General features: G+C 42.9%; 1 protein-coding gene across 1 annotated transcript in view; it reads right to left on the bottom strand.

Annotated features, from left to right (window-relative positions):
- Positions 1 to 14375, bottom strand: part of LOC130212711 (thrombospondin type-1 domain-containing protein 7A) — a 133221-nt gene that overhangs the window by 81594 nt on the left and 37252 nt on the right. Inside the window, exons 3-4 of the mRNA XM_056443849.1 lie at positions 14039 to 14287; positions 12883 to 13067 (exon numbers count right to left, since the gene is read on the bottom strand). Of these exons, the coding sequence (XP_056299824.1) occupies positions 12883 to 13067; positions 14039 to 14287 (434 nt within the window). The remainder of the gene's footprint in view (positions 1 to 12882; positions 13068 to 14038; positions 14288 to 14375) is intronic.

Here is a 14375-nt window from a genome sequence, read left to right as displayed (position 1 = left end):
GCGCATTTTACAACAAGCGACAGTTGATTTGACCCCAAAGGGGACTAACTCTAATACGGTGGTGACAGAGGTGTGATAGTGGCCGAGCTTTACTCAATGCATTGTCACCCAAAAAAAAGAAAATAAAGGAGAGTCACCAATATGTTCTACGCCAATCTATATGATCCGTTGGCGCAACGCTTATTGCTGTTGAATACGCAGGCGAAAACAACATATATAATCAAAATAATAAGATTCAGAGGACGCTTTTTACAATCATAACAGCATTGTAGAAAGAGAGATAACAAACGCAAAGATACGTTCATCAGAGGACGTATTTGTAATTATAATACGTCAAATACAAACGTAATTGGAGAGAAATACTGCCTCTTACTTGTAACGTAATTTGAGAGAAAACATGAGGCCGAACGTAATTGCAAATTGTGCATTTTAGGGTCTGGGGAACGTATCTTTTGGTGATTACAGGCTGCCGGTGATGAGAGGGAGACCTGTTCACTCAGCAGACCGGGTTCGAACCCCTCTGCCTGGTATGCCACAATTTCCGTCTGCTTCCCAAACTCACCGGCAGCACACACACACACACCAACACACAGAATTACACACTCACACACAAAGCAGCCGTGGATGTGAGTCAGATGACATTATAATATACACATTAATAACTAACGGTGGCTGGTATAAAAACCGCAAACATTTCATTTCAGACATAAAAGCTTCACTAAAACTTCAGTTTGTAGTTTTAATGTTTTTTCCACCTGTTCCTAAATCATAAATACAAGAGAGAAAACGATTTAGATCAGACTTAGAGCAGGGATGAGCAGATTATATATTCATGTTCTCATGTCAGCATGAATGTTTTCTCTGTAAAGTATTGAGTCATACATTTAAAACATTTCTTTTTAGAGAGAACGTTAAATGAATCCCCCTCCAACCCCCCCAAAAAAACTAAAAAACCCTTTTCTCATGTTCAAGCAGACGTTTCAGTATTTCAACTCGTCCTCCGAGACATCTGAGAGCTCAACGTCTCACAGAGTCAGGAGAGCTGAATCATCATCCCTCAGAACTGCGCTGTGACTTTTGAAATGCAATAAGGTTAATTCCTCCTCCACATACACTGGAAGTCAAACAGTGAGTTTGCTGAGAGTTAATCCACGTCTTATGGGGGAACTACGCCGGCTTCGATCTCTGTGCATCGATCCATCTGGGAATACAACATGGGGGACCGTCCTCCTCCGATTGTGCAGAACTGAGATGCGATGGAATGAATCCTGCGTTACATAGAATAACTTCCTGTCTGCATCGTCTCTTCCTGTCTGCAGCCTCTCTTCCTGCCTGCAGCCTCTCTTCCTGTCTGCAGCCTCTCTTCCTGTCTGCATCATCTCTTCCTGTCTGCATCATCTCTTCCTGTCTGCAGCCTCTCTTCCTGTCTGCAGCCTCTCTTCCTGTCTGCAGCCTCTCCTCCTGTCTGCAGCCTCTCTTCCCGCCTGCAGCCTCTCCTGTCTGCAGCCTCTACCTGTCCTGTCTGCAGCCTCTCCCTGTCCTGTCTGCAGCCTCTACCTGTCCTGTCTGCAGCCTCTCTGTCCTGTCTGCATCATCTCTTCCTGTCTGTGCCTCTTCCGTCTGCAGCCCGCCTGTTCCAGAGCTTCCTCTTCCGCCTGCAGCCTCTCTTCCTGTCTGCAGCCTCTCCTCCTGTCTGCAGCCTCTCTTCCCGCCTGCAGCCTCTCTTCCTGTCTGCAGCCTCTCTTCCTGTCTGCAGCCTCTTGCTCCGCAGCCTCCTCCGTCTGTGACTATCTTCCCGCCTGCAGCCTCTCTTCCCGCCTGCAGCCTCTCTTCCTGTCTGCAGCCTCTTCCTGTCTGCAGCCTCTCTTCCTGTCTGCAGCCTCTCTTCCCGCCTGCAGCCTCTTCCGCCTGCAGCTCTCTTCCTGTTCGCAGCTTCTTCCTGTTCGTACCTCTTCCCGCCTGCAGCCTCTCTTCCCGCCTCCCTGCAGCCTTCTTCCTAAGTCTGCAGCCTCTGGGCAGTCTGGCCATTAACTCAGTTAACGTCATTATAACTCTTCTATATCTTTTATAAATCGTCAGAGTAGGAGGAAGAAAACTCAAAGTAGTCGCAACATCAATAATATTTAAATGTTCGTTACGGATTAGTTCTTTTTCATTTGTGAAACATTTTTATGTTCAAAAGAGGAGAGCAGAGGAAAAGGGACAACTAGGAGAAGAGAGGGGAGGAGAGGAGAGAGGTTAGGAAACAAGAATAGAAGAGAGTTAAAATTAGAAGAGAAGATGAAACAAGGATAGAGGAGAGGAGATAGGAGATGATATAGGAGAAGATACATTGGTAAATGAAAGGGATAGAAGAGAGGAAACAAAGACAGAGGAGAATAGAAAAGGAAGGAAGGAAGGAGTGTGTAAGCAAGAAATTAGTGGGGTAAGGATATAAGAGGAACAAAGATGGAGGAGTGAAAATAGGGAGTGAACACAAGGACAGATATAGGAAAGGAGAAGGAACATGAGTAGGGGAGAGGAGACAAGAATACATGAAGGAAGAAAAGGAGAAATTAGTCGAGGAAAGGCAACACCGGAAGAGGAGAGGGCAATAAAGTATAAACAATGATAAAGGAAGAGGAGGGGCACGAATAGAGAGGAGAGGAAACAAGGAGAGAGGAGACTGACTGAACTGGGTGGGGTGTGTGTGGGGGGCTGGAGCTTGGTTGTCAGCGTGACTGAACACACCTACCTGTAATCTGGAAGGAGATGGAGAGGAGAGGGGGGACACTGGGCGTCTGCTGCCTCTGGGTCTGACCCGCTGCAATGACAGGGGAGAAGGAGCTATGAGCTACACACACAGAAATTTCGTGACCGACCTGTTAGAAGTTTTAAGAACACGCCCATCATCACGAGATTCAGTGTCTACCAGGCATTTAAAGGAACAGTTCACTTTTCTTAAAGTCATGGGCTCACCTCAGCCCTACTAATGTCCGAATAGCTCCGAAAGAGTTGACTAACTCAAATGTGTGATGACTAAAATGAATGTTTGACTTCCAGGTAAAACATCACGAGATGGAAAACCAAAGCAACGACCTGAGGATACAGAGATGGATTTTTCTCGTCTAACTCTCAAAAAGAACGTGAGTCCGAATAACCTCTCGAGTCTTCGGTCGCTGCTCTGCGGCGCACTCTGATTTAAAGTTCTAAAGACTGTAGGAACTCAACCCCCCCCCCCCCCCCCCCTGATAGACTCAGTGTAAATGCACCTTTAAAGGCTTGAAGTCAATCTTATTGTCAAATACTGGGAAAGGGGGACTGCTTAGCCTGCGACACTGATCTCGGGTCAGATGGGAGTTACTCCCCTGTACAGATTAAGGTTACGGTTTAGGAGGCGGTAAGCTGATTCCAGATGTTGAGGGTATCTTTTTTTTTGCATGGTGATATTCAGTAATGGCAGAGGGGAGGAAGAGAGCGCCGGCTGCATTAAACTTCACTGAGCCACCGTCTGCCTCTCGGTCTCAGTGGTATGCTGGGAGATTACCCCCCCCACCCCAAGAAATCCTGCACCAAGAAGATAGCATTTTTTCAGGAGTGTGCCTGTACAGACACCAACACACACAAGTCACACTAATAGGTGCTCCAGGTTTCAGAGTGTAATCAGGTGTACAAGTGCTGTTTCATTCTCACACGAGTCATGGAATTTGATGAGCCAAGGAGAATAAAATATATATTAAACGACCAAAATAATTTGTAAATGTAGTCAATACCATTACGGTATATCTTATTTAGTTGTAGAATAAATTGTAATGACCTCGGCCGACAATGTCCTCGGACATTTGGTTTAATGATAATTTTAATTGGTATTATCTTCCTGAGATGTAATTAGGGCCTCGTTTACTACGAGGAACCAATGTTATTGTAACGCTATTATTATTCTTCCGTGTCAGAGTTTAAACGCTGCTCACATTAATTGTACGCCCAGCAGAGGAACATGCACAGACCGTGAAAATTTCATATTGAGTCAGACAGTAGACAAAGAAATGGCTCTATAGTTCTCAAGCAAACTCTTTCTTTTTCAGTAGCACAGTTTCTTTCCCCGGCGACCACTGACTTGAGATTTGGTCCACAGGTCAGAATCTGACCAGCCTACAAAAGTCTCTCAGACCCTAAGCTCCGCCTACTTAGTTTTCGCTACTCGAATTTCTTTAAAAACTGTTTTTTCAACTTCTCCTAAACGCTCGTCCGAATCATACACAACCTGTTGTGGTTCATTATTGATTCTATGCCATCATAAATTTGAAAGATGTTGTCATTGCGTCTAGAAGATATGGACCAATGAACACCAAGGGTGTGCCTTATTTGTAAAGACACCAACTTCAGTTACAATATATACGTGAATCTGTCTATATTTTCTCATACATCGCGACACGACCCTGAAGACATTCATGCTAATTTTTCCATATGCTAATTTTTTTCCTGAAAGAAACGCCATTCGCTTATGAAAATTGACGTTGTTGTAACTCAGCCATGGTTATACGAATTCACCCATATTTCTAAGTACATCATGACATAATGACCCTGAAGACATCCATATGCTACCTTCCATATGCTAATTTTTTTCTGAAAGAAACGCTATCTGCCATGGCGAAATTGACGTTGTTGTAAATTCAGTCACATAATGGAATCTGCTCCATATTTCATACATCGCGACATAATGACCCGAAGACACCCATATGCTAATTTTTCCATATGCTAATTTTTTTTCTGAAAAGAAACGCCATTCGCCATGAAAATTGACGCTGGTGTAACTCAGCTTACATAATGGAATCCGTCTATTTTCATGACATCATGACATAATGACCCTGAAGACATCCATATACAATTTTTCCATATGCAAATTTTTTTTTCTGGAAAGAAACGCGATCGCTTAAGAAAATTGTCGTTGTTGCAACTCAGCCATACATGCGTTGTAATCAGCCATACATAATGAAACTGCCCATATTTCATACATCAAGACATAACACCCTGAAGACATCCATATGCTAATTTTTTTTCTGGACTTAGCCCAACTAGGCAGCCACTAGTGGCTACATGTTTTTTACTTTTTGTACACCGGCTCCCCGCGAGATTATTTTTGCAGACTGCCTCTCAAAACACTGTGAACACCAACTGGCGATGCTTCCTGTGGAGCTCAGAAGCACACGCCAACCTCACATTCATATGTAATTTATATGACAAGGTCCAGACTTCACATGGATACACATGGTGCATGTTCACATTGTCACAGCGCCCCTCAAGGTTACAACCCTGGACTCAGCCTGCTAAATCTGCTCCAACTTCCTCATGTCAGAGAATTCAAGCGCCCGAGGATATCAACGTCTTTTCACTCAGAGTCAAAGCGCCACCGATTAGCAAAGTAAATCAAAATGACGAATCCGTCAAACTTCCGAACGCCGTATGCAGCTCGGCCGAGGGAAGCCGGGTCCCGCCACACCCCCGACGCATGGCAGGAAGAGGACCCGGTTTATCGCCAAGCCAGCTTAATTTACATTGTGATTAAACCTATTTAATATTTTGCCTTATATTCATCATCATTTATTAGCAAGATAACGCCACCCAACAGTTGCTAGTGCATATTTTCTAACAATAACAAAATTGAATGTAAAGTATATAATAATGATGTGTTTTTAAGTCCCCTGATCATAAATAATTTAGGATAGGAATATATAATATTTTTCTGTTTTGTATATTATATTGTATTGTAGTCAGCAATAAATGACTGAATGAAACAATACTAACACAAGATCCAAGATTCAAGATCAAGATGTTTTTATTTGTCATGGCATACGCCAGGTGTACAAGGAAGGAAAGTGGCAATGCTCATAGGAATGTGCAAGCAAATAAGCAATAATACTATTTACAAATAAAACAACACAATATTTACAGTAAGTGTGTGTGTGTGTGTGTGTGTGTGTGCCTAAGAGGGGCAGCTGTGTGGGGTCATGTGGGGTCCTGGTGAGGTCGGAGTTCACAACCTGATGGCCTGAGGAAAGAAACCCGTTCTCAGTCTCTCCTGTTCTGCAGCTGACTAATGAGGTTTCGCTCGACCGCAGCAGCTGAAACAGTCTGTTGTTGGGGTGGTGATCCTGGCGATCCTGCCGCTCTGGTTCTGCACCCCTGCATGTCCTGCAGGGTGGGAGTGGTTCCACAGCGCTGAACAATCACTACTCTTCAGCAGAGCCTTCCTGTCCTGAGATGGAGCAGTTGCCAAACCAGGCTGTGATGCTTCCTGTCAGGACGCCTTCTACAGCTCCAGAGTAGAAGACCATGATCCTGGGAAATTTAAATTTCAGCTGCCTGAGGTAGAGGCGCGACGTCGTCACCAGAGCACCAGGTTTGTTGACCATGTCAGATCCTCATGCCAGATAAATGCCAGATAAATGTCTAGCAGGTTAAATCATCTGAAGCAAGACATTTCCAGATATTTAGTGCAGCAGTTCATCTGTGCACCATGCAGCCTTTTTTCTTCCAGCCAGCTAAATTTTGTTGGATAAAAACAACGGATCCCTAGGAGAGCTTGTTAGGGGTGGGATTAAGAGGATGATGCTGGGGCCTCCCGCAGTTGGAGCTAGAACAAATAGAGAGAATAATGTCAAAATGCGTGATTAGACCGTGAAAGCAACACAAGTATTTTGATATGCAACATTCAACAATCCACCGAGGGACTGCAGCTCTTACAATAAAACACCGCGAGGCTTAGCTGTATCGCTGTCTGCACCGCCTGATCCAATTTATTCTAGTTCACTGGGAGACTTTGACCATTTGTTTTGGCCTCGTAGCTGCAGACCTGGAGGTGTTGACTTTGGTTACAGTATCGAGAGAGACGGTCACGCCTCCCCAAGTACTAACAATACAACTGAAATTATGAGCGACCGACAGAAATGACTTTGATCTATATATTCATATAGATATATATAGACATGGTCACCCACACAGCATACCTCAGCAATTGCAATCATTGCGATCCCGTGTCGGCTGACAAATCAACATTAACAGGCCAGATACCTGTGTCACATGTTAAAAACGAATCGTCAATGAATGTAATTGTTTTAATGATCATTCTACATTATATATATAATATATTTAAATAATTTTGTTATTTTTTCTTTTTATTTATATTTTTTTTGAATAAAAGATACAATAAAGAAATATAGGTAATACTACATTTATTTAAAAAACAATGCCTAAGTTCCCGAGAAATAGTATATTTTTAAATGAAGTGATTATTATTTATGTATAATTGGTAATATATTATTATATATATTATTATTATTAAATATATTATTATTATACGATAATATTATTATATTTATTAACATCGTTATATTTATAATTGTATTTGCACTATTATTATTTTATTTATTATTATAATAATAATTATTACCAATGTTGGGCTTCATTCCCCGTATCCATAGAACATTCTCCAGAATGTAAGCGTCAGCCCCTGACCTCTGAGAGCAAGCATCTCACCTCCACAAGCCCGGCCTCAACTAATGTGTTTAACGGTCGCTGAGAGAGCAGCTTGACCTCTAAGTCGCCATTGCACTGTGACCAGAAGTCCCAGCGGGGTACAGACAACTCGTTTGACCTCCTGGTTGTGGGTTTAAAAAAATGTAGAGCCGCTTTAACGCTTAAAGAGAAAAACCTGACGGCGACGCACAAATGTGAAATAAACACGCCTCCGGTGACGATCAACGCGGAGAGAATGTCGGTTTTTCATATTTGGACGAGTCAACACGCTGGCTCCCAGATAGAAAAATCTCAGATGGCAGAGGAGGGCCGAAAGGAGGAGCAGAGGATAAACACAAGTGACAGAATGAAACATTTTCATTGTTATTTGCTACCGAACGGCGGCATTTTGAAGCTAAAGAGAAAGTGCGCGAAATTAATTATTTAACTTCATGAATCATGCACGCAGGCGAAAACATATCGTAAAATAATTCATGATTAACTGATATTGTTGTTATAATCTGTTGATTTCAATGCTATTTACATCACACTTTTGGACGTCAAGTGGACTATTCTAAAGTAGGGATGCAATGATATCGGACCGGCACGACGTAACAGGTGGATATTTATCTCAATGTACGATCTATTCAATTAAATTCAGTATTATTGCATATAATATACATTCATAATACTTACTTCCTGCTTGAGTGTTGATGCACTAAAAGGTTATTTTAATAAAAAATGAGGAAATCTGACACACAGGTATCATGTTGCCTCCCGTCTGTATTTCTGGGCATTAATGCTTACAGAACCCGTCATTATTATATCTTGTTACCTTTAGTCTTTCTCCTCGGAGGTCCCTCGAGGTATCCCAGGAGCTCTCGGCTGGCCTGACGAGTACACCTCCCTGGTCTGTGCCCCCCAGCCCGGCCAGGTTGCCACCACGGTCCTGTTGGCCTAGGGCAACGAGTCCATTCGCAGTCGCCCACTCCGCTCCTCCAGGCAGCTGCAGGAGGAGGAGGAGCCGGGCGGTGAAGTTGCAGAACGTCACGACCTCTAAAGGGCTCTGAGGACCAGGAGCCAGGCCCCGACCAGCTCACTGTCGGACAGGAAGTGACGGACCAGTACTTTGGGAGCGGAAGCTCATCATTTATTTACCGATAGAAGAACAAGTGGTCTTCAGAGACGTGTTTTGGGAATATAATGATGGACATCAGGCCATGGGCGATGTCATCATGTGGACGTGGACAGTGACGAAAAAGACCGTGAAAGGAAAACCACTTAATAAAAGAATGTTTGATTTCAAAGAAAGAAAGGAAGAAAAGAAAGAACGAAAGAAAAGAACGTAAAGAAGAAAAGAAAGGAAAGAGAGAAAGAAAGAGAAGGAAGGAAAGAAAAGAAAGAAGGAAAGAAAGAAAGAAAGATAGAAAGAAAGAAAGACAAAATGAAAAGAAAGAAGGTTAAAGTATTTTAAAAAGAAACACTCCAGGACAGAGCGCATTGAATAGAACAAATATGTTTGCACAAAGATCAAGGAGGATGAAAACTGAGGAATAAATGCCAGCCAGAGCCCAGTTTGGATATGGTGTGTGTGTGTGTGTTTGTGTGTGTGTGTGTGTGTGTGTGGACCTGATATTCTTGCAGTCTCTCATTTGTTCTCTCATTGTGTGTTCCGGCACTATACTAGCTAATTATAATAATCTATCTCCATATGCTGCCTCCCCCCACACACACACACACACACATCGCGACACAGGCCACCCGGGAGTACAAATTAGCTAAAGGATATGAGTAGGGGTGAAACCAACAGAAGCAGGTGCAGCCTCCATCAGGTTGAATGCATTTACTGCATCTCTATTTGTTCTCCTCCTCCTGGAATACAGGATGAACCCTGCAGCTCGCACTCAACGCCCGTGACCACAGAGGACGGGGTGTGTGGACTCACGTGAGCAGGCTTAGCAATCTCTTCCCTGAGGTCTGGCCACGCCCGAGTCCTCCGGGCGCGCACCCGCCTCACCGCACGTCGGGGAACTGGAGCACCCGCCTGCTGCAGCGGCGTGCCCACGGGAGGCGGAGTCCACGCAGGCTTTGAGCAGATCACCACTCGGGACTGGGGCCGGTCACTCGGCAGTCCTTGGGAGGACGTGAGGACTGACGGTCAAGTGCAGGTCCTCGGTGCACAGGCTGGGGGTAAAGAAGGAGGGTCGTGAGATAGATGGCGGAACCACAAACGGGTACTAACAAGAGGACACGTGTACTAAGGAAGTTAAACTGCATCTTTGCAAAGAAACAAACAAACTGGATGGATAGAGCTTTAAGGTGCAGGTGGGCACAGTGTCTACTTCCAGTCTTTATGCAGAAGCTTTAGAAATATCACTTTATTGAAGGTATTTGACTAATAATATAGGCAAATTCTGTAAAATTACAGTATTTCACTGCAAAACCTTTAGAAATATCACTTTATTGAAGGTATTTGACTAATAATATAGGAAAAATCTGTAAAATAACAGTATTTCACTGCAGAACCTATAGAAATATCACTTTAATTAAGGTGTTTGATTGTAATATTACAGGAAAAATCTGTAAAAAAACAGTAATTTCACTGCAAAATCTTTAATGAAAATTACTGTAAATTTATGGTTTTCGTCCTTTATTTGAAGTAAGGTATTTTACCTTAAATTTACGGTTTTTGTTTGGCAGCCGTAGCTGCCACTCATTTGACCTTCTTTTTACGGGTTTTTTTCTTACAGTGTGGTATGCTGGGAGATTACCCCCCCCACCCCAAGAAATCCTGCACCAAGAAGATAAGAACTTTGTGAGTGTGTGCGTCTGTACAGACACTAACACACACAAGTCACACACAGGCGTCTTCCAGGTTTCAGAGTGTAACCGCTCAGGTGCATGCGCTGTTTCCATTCTCACACGAGTCGTTGGAATCGGATGGTTTTAAAGGAGAATAAAATATATATTAAACGTATCTCAAAATAATTTGTAAATGTAGTCAATACCTGCTTAATAGTATTCATTTAGTTGTAGAATAAAATTGTAATGACCTCGCCGACAATGTCCGGACATTTGGTTTAATGATAATTTTATTGTATTATCTTCCTGAGATGTAATTTACATTGTGATTAAACCTATTTAATATTTTGCCTTTGATATTCATCATCATTTATTAGCAAGATAACGCTACCCAACAGTCAGTTAGTGCATATTTAACAATAACAAATTGGAATGTAAAGTATATAATAATGATGTGTTTTTTAAGTCCCTGGATCATAAATAATTTAGGATAGGAATATATAATATTTTTTTCTGTTTTGTATATTATATTGTATTGTATTGCAATAAATGACTGAATAAAATACACAATACAATAAATGTCTAGCAGGTTAAATCATCTGAAGCAAGACATTTCCAGATATTTAGTGCAGTTCGATCTTGTGCACGAGCTGTGCAGCCTTTTTTCTTCCAGCCAGCTAAATTTCCCTTGTTGGATAAAAAACAACGGATCCTAGGAGAGCTTTGTTAGTGGGATTAAGAGTGATGATGTCAGCCTTCCCGTGTTGGAGCCAGAACAAATTGTAGAGAATAATGTCAAAATGTGGATTAGACCGACGCAGCAACACAAGTATTTGATATGCAATTATCTACCAATCCACCGAGGGACTGCAGCTCTTATAATAAACACCGCGTGAGGGCTTGGGGGGCTGCACGTTGTCGGGTAACGCCGCTCTGATCCAATTTATTCGAGTCTCACTGGAGACTTTGACTCATTTGTTTTGGTCTTCGTGGCGCTGTGAGATCTGAGGTGTTGACTTTGGTTACAGTATCGATAGGAGACGGTCGCCGGCCTCCTGCGATCAATACAACTGAAATTATGAGTTGACCGACAGAAATGACCCTTGAATCTATATATATCTATATATATAGATATATATAGATATATATTTCCTCACTCCACACAGCATAATTGTTAAATTGCACCGATTGCGATCCTGTGTCGGCTGACAAATCAACATTAACAGGCCAGATACCTATGTCACATGTTAAAAACGAATCGTCAATGAATGTAATTGTTTTAATGATCATTCTACATTATATATATTATATATTTAAATAATTTTGTTATTTTTTCTTTTTATTTATATTTTTTTTGAATAAAAAGATAATAATAAATAAATATAGTAATAATACATTTATTTAAAAAACAATGTTTCTAAGTTCCTTGAGAAATATATATATTTTTTAATGAAGTGATTATTATTATATGTATAATTGGTATTGTTATTATTATATATTATTATTATTAAATATATTATTATTATATTTATTAATATTATTATATTTATTAATATCGTTATATTTATAATTATTATTATATTTATAATTATTATTTTATTTATTATTATAATAATAATAATTATTACCACAATGTTGGGCTTGGCCCCGTATCCATGAACATTCCCCCCCCAGAATGCGTCGCCCTGACTTGAGAGCAGCATCTCACCTCTCCATAAGCTCGGCCTCAACTAATGTGTTTAACGGCCGCTTTGAGAGAGCAGCTTTGACTCTAAGTCGCCACTGCACTCGTGACCAGAAGTCCCAGCGGGGGGGGGGGGGGGGGGGGCAACAGACAAATCCTCGTTTGACTCTGGCTGTGGGTTTAAAAGCGAGAGCCGCTTTAACGTTTAAAGAGAAAAACCTGACGATGACGAATAAAATGTGAAATAAAACACGCTCCGGTGACGATCAACGCGGAGGGAATGTCGCACGTCTTTTCATATTTGGACGCGAGTCAACACGTCGGCTCCCAGATAGAAAAATCCCAGATGGCAGAGGAGGTGTCGAGGTGGAGGAGGAGCAGAGGACAAACACAAGTGACAGAAATGAAACATTTTCATTGGTTATTTCATACTGAACGGCGGCATTTTGAAGCAAAGGAGAAAGTGCGTAAATTAATTATTTAACTTCAACATGAATCATGCACGTGTATGAAAACATATCGGTAAAATAATTCATGATTAACTGATATTGTTGTTATAATCTGTTGATCTTTAAATGTCATTTACATCACACTTTTTGGACGTGTTGACTCATATTCCCAAAGTAGGGATGCACCGGTACTGATATTGGACCGGTACCGACGTAAACAGGTGGATATTTGTCTCAATGTGGCCGATCTATTCAATTAAATTCAGTATTATTGCATATAATATACATCTTATACGCTTTTACTTCCTGCTTGAGTGTTGATGCACTAAAAGGTTATTATTTTAATAAAAAATGAGTGAAATCGGACAATACAGGTGCATCATAAGCGTCTCCCGTCTGTATTTCTGGGCATTAATGCGACAGAACTCCGTCATTATTATATTATTTTGTTACCTTTGTCTTTCTCTCGGAGGTCCTCGAGGTATCCCAGGAGCTCGGCGTTGGCCTGGACGCAGTACACCTCCCTGGTCTGCAGGCCTCCCCCGCAAAGCCCGGTCAGGTTGCCACGCCGACGGTCCTGTTGGCCTAGCAACGAGTCCACCCGGCAGTCGCTCCACTCCGTGCTCCTCCAGGTGTAGCTGCAGGAGGAGGAGGAGAGCGGGGCGTGTGAAGCGTGTGCAGAACGCTCACGACCTCTAAAGGGGTCGGAGGACCAGGAGCGAGGCCCCTGACCAGCTCACTGCCGGACAGGAAGTACGGGACCAAGTACTTTGGGGAATGTGGGAAGTTCATCATTTATTTACCCGACAGAAGAACAACGGGTCTTCAGAGACGCAAGTTTTGGGAATATAATGATGGATACCTCAGCCGGCGATGATGTCATCATGTGACGGGACAGTGACGTAAAAAAAAAGACCGTGAAAGGAAACCACGAATAAAAGAATGTTTGATTTCTAAAGAAAGAAAGGAAGAAGGAAAGAAAGAACGAAAGAAAGAAAGAAGGAAAGAAAGAAAAGAAAGAAAGAAAGAAGGAAGGAAAGAAAGAAAAGAAAGAAGGAAAGAAAGAAAAGAAAGATAGAAAGAAAGAAAGAAAGAAAGAAAGACAAAATGAAAGAAAGAAGGAAAGAAAAGTATCTAAAAAAAAGAAACACTCCAGGATGAGCGTACCAACAGAAATATGTTTGCAATAAAGACGAAGGAGGATGAAACTGAGGGAATAAATGCCAGCTGTGAGCCTACAGTTTGGATATGTGTGTGTGTGTGTGTGTGTGTGTGTGTGTGTGTGGGACTCAGATATTCTTGCAGTCTCCCTCCATTTGTCTCTACTGTGTGTCTGGCACCAGCCCAAGCACTTATACTAATCTATCTCCATATGCTGCCTCCCCCACACACACACACACACACACGCACACACAGGCCACCCGGGAGTACAAATTAGCTGGGTGATATGAGTAAAGGGAAACCAACAGGAAGCAGGTGCAGCCTCCGTCAGGTTGAATGCATTTACTGCATCTCTATTTGTTCTCCTCCTCCCTGGAATACAGGATGAACCCTGCAGCTCGTACCAACGCCGTGACCACAGAGGACGGGGGTGTGTGTGTGGACTCACGTGGAGCAGGGCGGCACCCCTTCCCCCTGAGGTTCACACGCCTCCGAGTCCTCCGGCGCGGCGCACTCCGCCCCCTCGCCCACGGGGAACTGGAGCACCCGTCTGCTGCGAGCGCGGCGGCCCACGGGGGAGGCGGAGTCCACGCAGGCTTTGGAGCAGACGCCCCACTCGGACCAGTCGGTCACTCGGCAGTCCTTGGGGAGGACGCAGGACTGGACGGTCGGCGGCAGGTCCCTCGGTGTGCACAGGCTGGGGGGTAAAGAAGGAGGGTCGTGAGATAGATGGCGGAACCACAAACGGGTACTAACAAGAGGACACGTGTACTACAGGAAGTTAA

This window comes from Pseudoliparis swirei, chromosome 22 (assembly GCF_029220125.1).
Source record: "Pseudoliparis swirei isolate HS2019 ecotype Mariana Trench chromosome 22, NWPU_hadal_v1, whole genome shotgun sequence".
NCBI lineage: Eukaryota > Metazoa > Chordata > Actinopteri > Perciformes > Liparidae > Pseudoliparis > Pseudoliparis swirei.
This window is presented reverse-complemented; position numbering and strand designations above follow the sequence as displayed.